The sequence below is a fragment of the Pelobates fuscus genome, chromosome 1 (genome assembly GCF_036172605.1).
Source record: "Pelobates fuscus isolate aPelFus1 chromosome 1, aPelFus1.pri, whole genome shotgun sequence".
NCBI classification, from domain to species: Eukaryota; Metazoa; Chordata; class Amphibia; order Anura; family Pelobatidae; genus Pelobates; species Pelobates fuscus.
In genome coordinates, this window is record NC_086317.1 from 164,989 (window position 1) to 180,229 (window position 15,241).

The 15,241-nt window shown below is 44.4% G+C and overlaps 1 protein-coding gene across 2 annotated transcripts in view; it reads left to right on the forward strand.

The window, feature by feature from the left end:
- Nucleotides 1-14,492, forward strand: part of LOC134601056 (zinc finger protein 182-like) — a 108,546-nt gene extending 94,054 nt beyond the window's left edge. For both annotated transcript variants that reach the window (XM_063445477.1, XM_063445486.1), the window contains exons 5-6: nt 1,756-2,184; nt 13,300-14,492. In XM_063445477.1, the coding sequence (XP_063301547.1) occupies nt 1,756-2,184; nt 13,300-14,297 (1,427 nt within the window). In that variant the 3' untranslated portion in view covers nt 14,298-14,492. The remainder of the gene's footprint in view (nt 1-1,755; nt 2,185-13,299) is intronic.
- The last annotated feature ends 749 nt before the right edge of the window (nt 14,493-15,241 follow it).

A 15,241-nucleotide genomic window follows, 5' to 3' on the forward strand; every position in this document is an offset into this window, starting at 1 on the left:
CGCCTAGCTACCCCCGCCCCTCTGTTCCAGGACATGACCATGGACTAAGTAATGTGTTGGCTCACGGCCAGAAACTCAGCAATTGGCACTCTGTCAACACTAGAAAATATTATGATAGGGCATTTCAATTGTTTTGCAGGCTACTAGCAGAATATCACATACCAGATGGTTATGTTATGGAATCTTTACTGGGGTTTACCTCTTTTTGCCACCTTACATTAAAATTTACCTATAACCCCATAAAGCAACACTCAACAGGCATTCAACACCACATGCTAAGTCAATGGCCAAACAAAACAGGGTTCCAATCATCATAACAGATCAGAACCATACTTAAAGGTATTAAAAAAAATAAAAAAAACATGTACCACTCAGCTACCTACGAGACTTCTCATTTACAGTCAGTTATTCCATTCACTGTCCCTTCGAACAAAATACCAATCTAGTAATAAAAATAGCTATATACCTATATGGGTTCCTCAGATCAAGATAATTTACAGCAATTAATTCAACCACCACTGATTATCTTAAAAGGTCTTATATCAACAAAATTCATGATCATTACATACTTTCTTTACCCCACACTAAAACTAGTCAAATTGGCTGTACGGTTAACATCCCATGCTACCCTACTCATTACAAATGGTACCCGGTAACTGTATTGGACAAATATTTACTCACCCCTCACGAACACTCGACACAACCATTACTGTTACTAAATTAACCTATACTTACCACCGCTAAATTTATGCTGTATGTACGCATTTTGTTAATGAGGCTTGGTCTTAACCCGGCTAACTATACTGGTCACCTCTTCAGAATAGGAGCAGCATCCATTTCCTCAAGTAGGAACATTCTGTTTAACATCATAAAAATACTAGGATGCTGGAAGTCCCCTGCTTATTCTAGATATATTCCTCAACCTGAACTAGAGCTATGTGAAGCCTTACTTGATATGACAATATGATTATAGTTTGAATACATTTATTTGCACACCATAGCGAACCTGTCATATATCATGTGTTGCATCTATACTATCTCAAGTACTTTCGCTCATTACTGCATTATGCCCCGAACATAAATAGAAAGGCTGGCCATGTAGTTGTGGGAGAGGACTGATCCTTTATTACAGGTCTACTGCATCGTCGGTTCCAGGAATTGTGATTGCTGAGGTAAGTTATAAGTTATTGTCTGACAGTGTGGGGGTTTGCATTCTGCTGACTAGCTTTTCCTAGAAATAATCTGTTGCCAGAGTGTGGAGTTGTGGACTCTGTTGACATGTGGCAGACGCCATTTTAGGTGGGACAACGCTCCCGACTTCACTTCAGTCTTGCTTCTCAACCACCGAGGTTCAGCTTCCAGGTATGCCAGAGCCCAAAAGATAAACCACTTCCCAATGCCACTGTTAAGTATTACTGCAGTCGTGCAGGAGGTTAATGATGAGCATGCAGGCTATAATAAAGCTGTGTTACCTTTAGTGTTGAAGATTGTGAACCAAAAGTCTGCTAATAAGGTATAATTCAAGATTCTTCACAGACCTAAGACAGAGTACGACCACTCATCATGGCAGTCATGCCCTGCCTCGCCCCAGCCAGATGTAATCTATCTTGACCTTTGTCAAACACAAACGCAATATCTGATTAAGAACATTGCGTTCATACACTACAGTATTTTGTTTATAAAAAATTCAGTCTCAGAAAGTTTATTTTATTGCTCAATCTAAAAAAAAACAAATAACCTTAATTTATTTTTCAGCAACGTTTCCAGTGAAAACAGAGGTTGCGCCAAGGATTATAGAGCAAAACGTTGACCAGGGAGATCAGCGCACTTCTGACAATGCAGCCTTTCCAGACATGGGGATCGATCCCTGCTTCACAGCTAACTCCAAGATCAATTCCTTCACAGATCTCTCCCAAACTACCTTCCTCAATGTCTCTAAGGATCTCCCCCATGATATGTATGTAAATAACACAGCCAGCGCTAATCCTTTCACAAATCACCCTGAGATTTGCCCAGCATCCTCCCTTCCCACCTTCCCAGAAAGCTTCCCAGATTCGTGTAAGGATTCCTACCTGGGTATCTACCCTGGGACCTTCTCTGAGAGTGGCACGGTTACCTGTCCTGACACCTTGCTAAATGGCTTCCAAGCTGCTTACTCCACCCCCTCAACAGAGCCCTTCCCAGGTAAGTGTCCTTGGCTTTAATGTATATTATATCAAATCCCCGCATTTTCATCAACAGTTTGGATGTTTTCAAAATTCATTTTAGAATTCCAGTATACGCAGTAAACCTTAAGACTTATTTTATAGAATTTCTTTATTTCTAGAACAACTTTGATAAACCCCCACTGTTCTAGAACAATATGTTTTGTCATTAACCCCTTCTTTTCCAAACTATAGAAACACACCAACAGCGTTTTTCCCTTACAAACAATGCAAAGTGTGTGCAGCTCATTAACCACTCAGACCTTGCGGTTAACCGCAAGTAATTGTTGAAAGGCTTGGTGGTCCGCATTCGTTTGCCGAACACGTGGCGGTGGCCATTTTAAAATCGACGAACGCTCAGCGGTAGATGGTCGTCGATGCCCCGGAACTGTTTTATGGACACTTATTTAGCCGCACACCGCTGAAGCGTACCAAGTTCCAGTCCATTTGTCTAATAACTCACAAACACTCTACCGTTCGGGACTTTCCTACCATACGAACTAGACCGACCCCAGGTAGCTGCAATTCTGGAACTCTTTTCTGATTCAATTGCACGAACAACTGGTGAATTAAAAACGTTACTCAACGGTATTGAGAACTGTGTTCGTGGGATCTGAGCGCTATTCGTCTATATTGTGCGCTCAGATCCAAGCTATCTGGGGGTATATGGAGAACATGGAGACTACGTTCAGCGAAATATAAGTTATGGATTTTAATACAGTTTTGTCAAAATGTAAAAAGGACATGTTTCTCTCTACCTGGAGATAATTAGGTTCTCTCCAACCACTTAAGTTAATTATCTCCAGGATAGAGAGGAGGGGTTGCACTGATACTGTGGGTGTGTTTAATAATTGTACTGTAAACTGACACTGTTCTGTATTTTGTGTCACAGTTTTTCACAAGGTCCCCTGTGGGAGTTTCCTTGCTGGGAAACCATCATAAAAGGCCGAGTGTGGCCAGCATTAAAGCAGATCGTTTTACCCCTTCATGAAGTCTCGACTCATGTTTGGGGAATTGGGAGCTATAATCACTACTTTGCTATTATTCTGCTGGGATTTCGGGAGAAGCTCCAAGGATCGGTCCTACAGGGATAACAGGATCCTTTACAATCTCATCGACTATTGCATTGTTATAGACAATCACATTAGAGAGAGATGCTCTTAGGGACAGTCTTATAACTGGATGCAGGCTCAAACCATGCCCACCTTGCCCTATGCTTCTCTACCTGCTTTGCCTCCCTGTGGTCCACCACCAGAACCTATGCACATAGGAACCACTAAGTTACCCGAAGAGGAGAAACAACGCAGAAAGAGAGAAGGCTTATGCCTCTACTGCGGCAAAAAGGGGCATGTAAGGACATGCACTGACCTGCAGGGAAACGCCAGCAACTAAGACAAGAGATGAGGTTGGTCTTGGGTGTTATGGAGTTATCCCCTCACAACAAATGTTCTAGACCGCTTCTAGTGGTTACACTCACCTTTAACGGTGAGACCATGCATACCAAGGCCCTACTAGACTCAGGTGCAGCTGGCAACTTTATAGACCAGTCCTTTGTGGAGTACCACGCCATGACCTTGGTACGCTTTACAGTAGCCTTCCATGCTCGTTTCCCCTTGAAGCCTCTGGCTTCCCGCTCTCCTGGTAGTCATCGGGGGATATGGGGGGAGTTAAGTAAGGTCCCCTGCCCCCTCAGCACAGCGAGCGGCATCATCTGGTCCCTGTCTCCAGACTGGCAGTGTGTTTGACGCTGCACGCTCCAGAGCAGCTTCCTTATATGTGTGCTGCCCCCGGTCATGTTACCCAGCACACATGATGACCTCAGAGACCACAAGGGAGGGAAGAAACTTCTCCCACATGTTGTGGTTAACACTGTAACGGACCGTTTCAGCAGACAAGGGGTTAAAATCCGTTTAGGCGATAATCCCCTTTTCACAGACAGGCACAGCTACTGTAGAATCACCAAAACTCACGAATTGAATACAAGTGAATGCACCAAACTCCCAAACTGCATACAAGGGAATAAGGTAGCACTCCAAACTCCCGAACTGGAACCTCACGAATAGCTGCTAGCAGACGAACAGGAAAAGCTCCCAAGCGGCTTACACTCCTGGCAGTCAGTCCCTATCAGCATACAGTGAATCCCCCCAAGAACGAGACAAGGCTCCGTGTTGAGGGTCAAGCAGTGGTCTGTTTATTGAGGGCTACCTGCCCCTGTATTTATGCAGGTCTCCCACCTGGTGGACACTCCTCTAGGGGACCAGATGGAAGACTGTAACACAGACAGACATGTATCACATTACAGACTCACAGAGGTAAAACATCCCCACAATGCATCCTGGCTTCCTCCCTTCTGCCCTGGAGATAATTGGAGAAGTAATTCAATTATCTCCCAGGACAAAGGCAAGACTCCATTACACACGTGGGGACCCAAATACAGTAATATGCTTTAAAATACATAAAGTTACTTTTTATACATTAAACATAGACATGTCACATATCCCCAGATAGCTCAGGTCTGAGTGCACATTATTAGGTGAATGGCACTCAGACCACACGAATACAGTTTAATCGCCATGGAGCCAAAGTCTTTAATCACACGAATAGGCTCCATGGCAGAGCTATCTGGGTTACCACAGATTCACATAAAACAAAATACCGAATGAACGGCTGTTCGGCTACATTCCACGAATAGGAACCAGGAGACGGACGGCTCAGCGGTGTTCGTGCAAATGAGTGTCCGTTTTTAGTTCCATAGAATATTTGCCGAACACCGCTGGTCTTTCGCACGATTAAAATGGCCGCCGCCTCGTGGTCGGCAACCGAACAAAGACCACCCTGGATTCGCCAATTAAGCTGCGGTTAACCGCAGCTTCACGGAGGTAAATTGACGGCACACTCCAACTCCCAGGTGGTCGCGCATTCGTTAGTTTGTTCGGTAGATAAAATCTACCGAACACCCCGGCAGAAAAGGCACGAATAAGCCTTTCTGCAGGGCAAATAAGTATTTTAAAGTCTGGTCCATAGTCCAAAGGCAGCAGGCGGGCAACCAGGCTCCTCCAATGCAATGTGGCGAGATTGGTCTCGTCACAAACACTAATTGGAGGTTAGCCAATCAGACACACCATGTGTGTGTATAAGCTAACCTCTCCCTTGCCTCAGTGCCCTATTGTGGTATTTGGTTTACCATTGAGCGTTGCACTTTTTATTTGGATTTCCTGGTTACTGATATATGGCTTTGTCTCTCATTATTCAGTCTCTCTGTTTCCCTTGACCTTCACTATCCCTTTTTGCATAACCCGACCATTCATAGGATCGGTATTGCAATTCTCTCTACTCTGTCCTGTCTGCATAACAGGAACGTACTGAACGTTACACTGGCACAGGGTTAATAATATCAAGTAAAAACAAATGGGTGGGGGTAGGGTTGCCACCTTTTTTGGGGGAAAAACATACCGGCCATATTAATTTGCATAATTAATTATGCATGCATGACATTACAAGATGGAAATCACAAGGTCTGACATAACAATTTTTTTTTTAAATCACCAAAAAACTTCTTGCAGTTTGATTGTGCTGTATAGATTGATTGCTCCTACTGTCTCCCAGTCTCACAGCGCGGTGTCTTCATGTCTCCCAGTGTCCTCTAGTGTCCCTATGTCTCCCAGTGTCCGTGTCCCCATGTCTACCAGTATCTGTGTCCCTAGTGTACCCATTTCTCACAGTGTCCCCAGATGTCTAAGTGTCCCCACGTCTCTGTGTCCACTAGTGTCTTTGTGATCCCATGTCTCCATGTGTCCCCTTGTCTTGCAGTGTCCCCATGTCTGTGTGATTCAGTGACCCCTAGTGTCTGAGTCCCCAGTGTCTTTGTGCCTAGTGTCTGTGTCCCCTAGTCTCCCAGTATCCCCCTGTCTTCTAGTGTCTGTGTCCCCATGTCTCTGTGTCTCACAGGATGCCCCAGTGTCCCTCCATGTCTCCCCTAGTGTCCCCATGTCTCCCATGGTGTCTGTGTCCCCATGTCTTCCAATTTTCACTAGTGTCTGTTTCCCCATGTATCCCGGTGTCTCAGTGTCCCCATATGTCTGTCCCCATGTCTCCCAAGATACCCCAGTGTCCCCATGTCTCCCCTAGTGTCCCCATGTCTCTCAGATTCCCCTAGTGTCTTAGTGTCCCCATGTCTCCCAGATTCCCCTAGTGTCTTAGTGGCCCCTTGTCTCCCAGTGTCCCCTGGTGTGTCTCTATCCCCCATTGTCCCCATGTCTGTATCCCCATGTCTACTAGGAACCCCCAGTATCCCCATGTCTCTGTATCCCCCAGTGTCCCTGTGTCTCCTAGTGTCCCCATGTCTCTGTGTCTCCCAGTGTTCCCTGGTGTGTCTGTGTCCCTCATTGTCCCCATGTCTGTGTCCCCATGTCTACTAGGATCCCCCAGTATCCCCATGTCTCCCCTGTGTCCCCATGTCACTGTCTCTCCCAGGAAACCCCTGTGTCCCTATGTCTTTGTGTGCCCCAGTGTCTCCATGTCTATGTGTCTCCCCTGTGTCACCATGTCTCTGTGTCTCCCATGATCCCCCTGTGTCCCTATGTCTGTGACACTCTGGGCTGCTCCCCCACTAATCAGTAAGTAAGGAGAGGCAGGGAGGGAGATGCTATAACTTCCTATCCCTGTCTCTCTCCACAAACACAGTGCCGTTTATACTGAGGAAAATACCAGCATTTGTATTGCCGATATTACTGTAATACTGGAACCGGCCAGGCGGCCTTAAATACCGGCTGTGCTGGTAAAATACCGAGAAGGTGGCAACCCTAGTGGGAGGTGGGGCACACAGAGGGATTCCTTCTCATATGCATGCGCATTTTGTGCAAAGATTAGAGCAGCCCATCTGTGGCTCCCCAGCCTTCGGTTACCCACTTGCCATCCAAGCCATGTGTTGCTGAACCTAAAAGTTAGAATAAAACGAGCCTAAATTTGGAAATATTCATATATATATGTATGTATGAAATACAGATATACAGTGAGGAAAAACGTATTTGATCCCCTGCTGATTTTGAACGTTTGTCCACTGACAAATAAATGATCAGTCTATAATTTTAATGGTAGGTGTATTTTAACAGTGAGAGACAGAATAACAAAAAAAAAAAAATAATCCAGAAAAACGCATGTCAAAAACGTTATAAATTGATTTGCATGTAAATGAGTGAAATAAGTATTTGATCAACCTATCAATCAGCAAGATTTCTGGCTCCCAGGTGTCTTTTATACAGGTAACGATCTGAGATTAGGAGTGATCCTAATCTCAGCTCGTTACCTGTATAAAAGACACCTATCCACAGAAGCAATCAATCAGATTCCAAACTCTCCCCGATGGCCAAGACCAAAGAGCTGTCCAAGGATGTCAGGGACAAGATTGTAGGCCTACACAAGGCTGGAATGGGCTACAAGACCATCACTAAGCAGCTTGGTGAGAAGGTGACAACAGTTGGTGCGATTATTCGCAAATGGAAGAAACACAAAATAACGGTCAGTCTCCCTTGGTCTGGTGCTCCGTGCAAAATCTCCCCTTGTGGAGTTTCAATGTTCATTAGAACGGTGAGGAATCTGCCCAGAACTACACGGGAGGATCTTGTTAATGTTAATGATCTTAAGGCAGCTGGGACCATAGTCACCAAGAAAACAAGTGGTAACACACTTCGCCATGAAGGACTGAAGCGCCTGCAGCGCCCGCAAAGTCCCCCTGCTCAAGAAAGCACATGTACAGGCCTATCTGAAGTTTGCCCATGAACATCTGAATGATTCAGAGGAGAACTGGGTGAAGAACTGCTGTGGTCAGATGAGACCAAAATCGAGCTCTTTGGCCTTGGGGTCATAGGCAGCATTCTCCACACTTGCCATGTGTGGAGAATGCTGCCTATGCCACTAAGAACACAATCACCACCGTCAAACATGGAGGTGGAAACATTATGCTTTGAGGGTGTTTTTATGCTAAGGGGACAGGACAACTGCACCACATCAAAGGGACGATGGACGGGGCCAGGCACCGTCAAATCTTGGGTGAGAACCTCGTTCGCTCAGCCAGGGCATTGAAAATGGGTTGTGGAACTCAATGTGGGTAGCACATGCTGTAATACTGTGTGATGAGTATGCTTTGTCCCATTCATCTAGAGTTATAATTTTCTCTAATTCTTTGTGCCATGCTTGTATGTGTGTGTCTTTCCCCTGGTCTGGCTTTTGGAGAAGTGCTTTATAGCTTACGGAGATTCATTTTTTGGGTGGTTTTCTATGGGCGCATATCAGTTCAAAATCGAACATATGTGCATTTGGTGAGGTGGTTTTAAGCTTGTTGGGTTTGTTTTTGGAGAGGTATGATTTTATTTGCAGGTAGGTGAAGAGTAGTTTGTGCGGGAGGTTGAATTCTTGTTGTATGTCTGCAAAGGGTTTTATGCTCTTGTCTTTGAATAGCTTCCCTATCTCCCAGATGCCACCCTGTACCCATAGTTGTGTGTTCAAAGTTGGTATTACGGGTTCTAGGGCTGTCATTGGGGCTGCCATTGACATTGGTAGAAACTGTACCAACTGGTGTTTAGCGATATCCCAGAGTTGTAGGATGTGTTGTGTTGTGGGCAGGAGATGGGCAGTGTCTTGCCTGTACATTTTTGGGGTCCAAGAGAGCGAGTGTAGTGTCAGGGGTTGGGCCCCAGTCATTTTCTATTTCTAACCATTGAGCTGATGAGTGTGCTCTTAGCTGTGGTACTATCGTTAAAGCTGCCGCTTTATAGTATGCTGCCAAGTCAGGGAGGCCTAAGCCACCCCGGGTTAATGGTCTCTGTAGTAGCTTTGTGGCTACTCTAGGTTTTTTGTTTTGCCATGTGAAGTTGATTAAAATTTTTGTTAGGGTTTTGATGTAGGTTCCTGGTAATGGAATATGCAGTGTTCTGTATAAATATTGTAATTTCGGTAATAGGGACATTTTCACCGCCTCTATGCGTCCAACCAATGATAAAAATTTCCCCTCCCTAGATTATAGTACTGTTTTAAAGATTGTAAGTAGGGGGTGGTAGTTCGTTTTGAATAGGGAGGTTGGGTTTTAGTCATTTTTATTCCTAGGAACGTTAGATAATCCTCTCTCCAGTCTAGAAGGAATGAGCTCTTAAGGGTTTCTAGTTGTGTTTTGGGTAGGTTGATGCTTAGGGCTTGTGTTTTGCTAACATTTAATTTGTAGTATGATATCCGCCCGTATGATGTGATGTGGTGCATAAGATTTGGCAGGGTAATTTGTGGTTGGGTGAGGGTTAGTGTTACGATTGCCTCTGGTCTAGCAGGAGGTTGGATCACTTGGATGTCCTGGTTCCCGAAGTCAGAGAGTCGAACGAGGTTCCAATCGGTAGAAACCTGTAAATGTAGAATATCCCACTAGCTATAGTAAAGCTAGGATTCCCGGATCCCTACAACACGAGTCGAGGCTGCGAGTTGAGGGTAAAACTAACTGAGTTTAATGGCACACAAGCATGGCAATTTATGCAAGTCCCCAGGTCCAGGGACAGCCCCCTATGGACCTGATGGGATACAGGTACAATGCAACTAGTCAACCAATCACAATACAATGTATCTTTCAAACTAGTACCCGCCCAGCGTGGAGATAATAAGGGCCAACGGTTATACAATCTAATTATCTCCAAGCGCCCAAAAGACCATGCTTTATTGTATCCGAGAAAACAGTGTAAAAATACATAACTTTGGCATTTTATATACAACATAGTTCATTCCACGAATCGTTCGGTAGCTCAGATCTGGGTACATCCAACATACGAATTGCGCCCAGATCCCACGAACAGAACGGGAGGTTTCTGCCATAGAAAGTATTGTTCGGCAGTTTGATTGTGAACCCCTGATAGCGGCCATGTTTTTAGGTCGGTCAATGGACAGCGGGACCTCGACTCCGTACTTATGGAGCGGAGGTCGGATACATAGTCACACAAATCCCCGCTATCAGTCTGGTTGTCCCGGCCGTTCTGGATACGAATGGAGACCGCCCGGAAGGGGTACTTAACCTGCGGTTAACCGCAAGATGAACGTTCTAATCGACGCCACATGCCAGAACGTAGGTGGTCCCCCATTCGTGAGTCTTTCAGTAGTTTCCCTTCGGGGAATTGTATTCGAATGGGGGGTCCCCTGGGACCGTCAATAAGTTTGTGGTTAACCACAGACCGCAACGCCTTGTGCGGTTAATGAGCGGCACACTCCGCTCGTAGGGTGGTCGGCCATTCGGTACTTCGAGGGGTGATGAGGTTAAGTGGCGGCACACGCCAAAGGCTGGGTGGTCCATTGTTCGTACCGACGAATGAGTCTTTATAATAGTTCGTGTAATCCGTTCGTATGGTCTGAATGCCGGTAGAATAGGGTTTTTTTTTTATTAAAAGTCAGGTTGTAACAATATAACGAGTCCTTCTAACAGTTAGAAATATGTCATCCGCAAAGATGCTCAATTTGTATTCTTTCTGACTTAGTGATATTCCATGAATTGCTGTTTCCGCCTTTATTTTGGCTGCCAGCGGCTCTAATGCCAGAACATACAGCAGTGGAGACAGCGGACATCCCTGCCGGGATCCGTTGGTGATTGTGAATGTCAGAGCAGAATCCTGCTTTGAGGACTTTTGCTGACGGATTGCTGTATAGTGCTGCTACTGTGTCTGTGAATTGATGGGGAAAGACGAATTTTAGTAATACCGCTTTGAGGAAGCGCCAGTTGGGTCTGTCAAAGGCCTTCTCCGCATCTAGTGATACTAGAAGGCTGCCCAGTCCCTTCCTCCGTATGCTGTGAATTAGGGTTGGTAGTATTGACCCCAGTTGGCGAGCGTAGATTTTAGCAAATTATTTAGCGTCTGTGTTAAAGAGGGAAATTGGTCTGAAGTTTGGGTCGAAGGTTTGCCAGATTTTTGGGAGTGTTATAATGTGTGCCAGCAGGTATTCCGCTGGCAACGATTTTTCTTGTGTGGCGGAGTTGAATAAGGATGTTCAAGGGTGGAGCTAATTTGGTTGCAAATTTTTTATAGCATACGTTTGTAAAGCCGTCTGGGCCTGGTGCTTTATTCTTTGGTAGGGTGCGTATGGCATCTTCTACTTCTCTTATGGAGACTGGGCTTTGTAGTGAGGTAATTTGGTCTTGGGTGACTGTAGGTAGTGGTGTGTCGTGTAGGTAGGACATTATATCGTGGTCCGTCGGGTTGGTTAATTGATCAGAATGTGCTAGGTTTTAAAGCTTGTCATAGCGAATATATTGCTGATGTCTATGGGGGAAAGGACCTTCTTGTTGTCGTGTGTGAATATATGTGGTATTTTGGCATTCGCTTCTACTCGTTTCAGTCTAGCCGCTAATGTTTTGCTGGCTTTGTTCCCTTGTGCGTAGTGTGTGGCTTTGAGCTTGCGTAAAATAAATCCCACTCGCTGCAGTGTATGCGATTTAATCTTGTCTGTAATATCACGAATTGCCTTTTTTGCTATTGTTGGGTTTGTTTTGTTCTCGCTTGTGAGGTCTGTGAGTTGCTTGTGCCAGGCCACCCATTGTGCTCTGTTAGTGTGTTTCAGATGTGACGCTCTCCTAATCAGAAGCCCCCTGATCACTGCTTTGTGTGCTTGCCATATGGTACTTGCTGATGTGTCTCCTGTGTCGTTTAATTCGAAGTATTCCGTAATGGCTTCTTCAAATTGTTTTAAGAAAGGGAGGTCTATCAACAGTGACTCGTTGAGTCTCCATGGGCTTTTATGCTTATAGTCATAGTTTTCTTTTAGGGTTAGTGTTATTAGGGCGTGAACCGACCAAGTGGAGCCGATGGAGCATTTTAGGACTTGGTCTAGATGTTTGCTCTCTATGTGGAATCTATCAATTCTGGTGTATGTGTTGTGTGTGGGGGAATAGTAAGTATAGTTCCTGTCTTGTGGATGTAGGACTTTCCATATATCATACAGTTTGTAGCTGTCTAATAGTTTAAGATAAGTTGTGCATGCTTTTTGTTGCTTGGTCTGTATGGCTTTGGTTGCTCGGGAGGTGGTGTCGTTTTTAGGGTCTAGGATTTGGTTGAAGTCCCCACATAGGACTAGTATTCCGTCTTGAGTCTGTTGTAATAGGGTTAGGACTTTATGTAGGAAGTTTCTTTGATTTGTGTTTGGAGCATATACGTTAGCTAAAGTATATTTGGTGTTATTGATCGTGCATAGTACTAGAAGGTATCTGCCCTCCTGGTCTATCTGTGAGGAGTGGTGTTGGAAGGAGACTGCGTTGCTAATCATTATTGACGCTCCTCTTGTTTTTTTTCCCCGAAGTGGCATGGAACTGGTGCGGGTAGATGGATGGTTTTATAGTTGGTGGTGTTTTGAAGTGTGTTTCTTGGAAACAAATCACATCGGGCTGGTCCCTTTTGAGATCTCTAAAGAAGTAGTGCCTCTTATATGGGGTGTTTAACCCTCTAGCATTGTAGCTCTGTATTTTCATACTTTAGTGGGGTGCTTGGGGTGCTGTGGTGAAAGTCCATCTTGGTAATTCCCTATTGTTCCTTCCCTTTTGAAGTTATGCCAGTTTGATGATCTCGGATTGTTAAATCCAGCTGGAGATTTATTTAATCTCCGGAATGAAACTGGAGGTGGGGATTTCTCCTGTTTATTCCTCAGGGATTGAGTTAAAGCAGTGTTATGTAATGTCCAGACAGGTGTACCAGCATCCAATCTTTTATTTTGAATATTAAAATTCATACAGTGCCAAAAAGTACAACAGTTCTCTATTGATATGACCATACTATGGATACTATAGGCAGTTTGGCTGACACTGGCCTAGAGCATGTTTCGAAGATGACAAAAACATGAGGATTTATAAACACACACTGTATTTCAGTTAAATGCATGGGCTTTGGTCACATGAGAATGGCCTCCTCCATGGAACAAGGACCATGAATGTCTATATATTATAAAAATTATATTGCATGGCCTCTTAATTAATGAAAAATGACAATTTTCCTTTAACCTTAATCATTAACACAGAAAGACCTGTAGATGCATGTTTTTTTTCCTGTGGATTGTAGTATTTATATTTTGTGTTTGTCTTCAATAGGTAAATTTCCCAATATTCAAATTAAGCAAGAAGTTTTCCCTGTTGATATCCAGCCCCAAAACTACTCCACGGGAGCCACGGAAACTGCTACAAATGTCCCAGTGGAGGTAACTATACAGAACCTGGGGAAAAAAAATGGAAAGTCTCTAAAAAAGTTCAACCCCTGCAGAAGTCTTTCACATATCAAAGATAAAGTTAAAGATGGCTCTGGAACCCATTCTGTGAGTGAAGGAAGCATCAAAACAGAGCAGCGAGTTAAAATGGGGAATTCTGCAGAGCCAAGCAAAGCAAATTCACTAAAGTTTGAGAATCGACCTCCGCACAGGAAGCACCCAATGAAGAAACCCTTTGAGTGTTTGAGATGCGAGAAGAGCTTTAACTGCAGATCTCATCTTGTTATGCATCAGAGAGTTCACACCAGAGAGAGGCCATATATTTGTGCAGAGTGTGGGAAGACATTCACTCAGAGTTCTAATCTCTTTAGACATCAAAGGGGTCACCGAGGCGAAAGACCATATGTGTGTACAGAATGTGGTAAAACATTTACCCAGAGCTCATACCTCCTTATCCATCAGAGGACTCATACTGGGGAGAGACCCTACGCCTGCAGTGATTGTGGAAAAAGTTTTCGGGTAAATTCGACTCTTGTGAGACATCAAAGAGTCCACATGGGTGAAAAACCATACACTTGTGCAAAATGTGGGAAATGTTTCACCCAGAGCTCCTATCTCCTCATCCACCAGAGAACCCACACAGAAGAAAGACCCTTCACTTGCTCTCAATGTGGAAAAGGATTCAAAGTCAACTCCTCACTTCTTAGACATCAAAGGCTTCACCTAGGAGATAAGACCTACACATGCACTCAATGTGGCAAAGAGTTCACAGAGCTAGTCAGACTGGTCGCACATCAAAAAATTCACAGCTCGTCCAAAGAGGTGGCAGGAGGACTTGATGAACTGAATACTGAAGTGGGAATAATATTGGGTTGGGATCAGTGAGTCTGTGTGGTAGCCTTTCTTCACAAAGAAGATATGTAGGTGCTTACTGTTAGATGCTAAATCCCAGGCCTTTACTAGAAACAAACTAAATGCAGCAATCTGTTTAACTTTAACGCCTATGGGAGAAAATACATTTTTGTTTGTGTGTCTTGTTTGAACTTACGGCTCGTTCAGAAACAACTGATAAAATTCCAAAAATGCTTCTTTTTGTATATTCCTGCATAATTTTCAAGCTACATGGAAACCTAATCTGTCATAGTTAAGAAAGATTATTGTTAATTCTTTGTACACTGAACAACATTTTAAACACAACACTTTTGTTTTTTTACCCCATTTTTCATGAGCTGAGATCAAAGATCTAAGACTTTTTCTATGTACACAAAAGGCCTATTTCTCTCAAATATTGTTCACAAATCTGTCTAAATCTGTGTTAGTGAGCGCTTCTCCTTTGCCCAGATAATCCTTCCACCTCACAGGTGTGGCATATCAAGATGCTGATTAGACAGCATGATTATTGCACAGGTGTGCCTTAGGCTGGCCACAATAAAAGTCCTCTCTAAAATGTGCAGTTTTACTGTATTGGAGGAGTCTGGGGGGGGGGGGTCCGAAAACCAGTCCGTATCTGGTGTGACCACCATTTGCCTCACGCAGTGCAACACATCTCCTTCACATAGAGTTGATCAGGTTGTTGATTGTGGCCTGTGGAATGTCGGTCCACTCCTCTTCAATGGCTGTGCGAAGTTGCTGGATATTGACAGGACCTGGAACACGCTGTCATATAGTCTGATCCAGAGCATCCCAAACATGGGTGACATGTCTGGTAAATATGCTGGCCATGCAAGAACTGGAATGTTTTCAGCTTCCAGGAATTGGGCACAGATCCTTGCAACATGGGGACCTGCATTATCATACTGCAACATGAGGTGATGGTCGTGGATGAATGG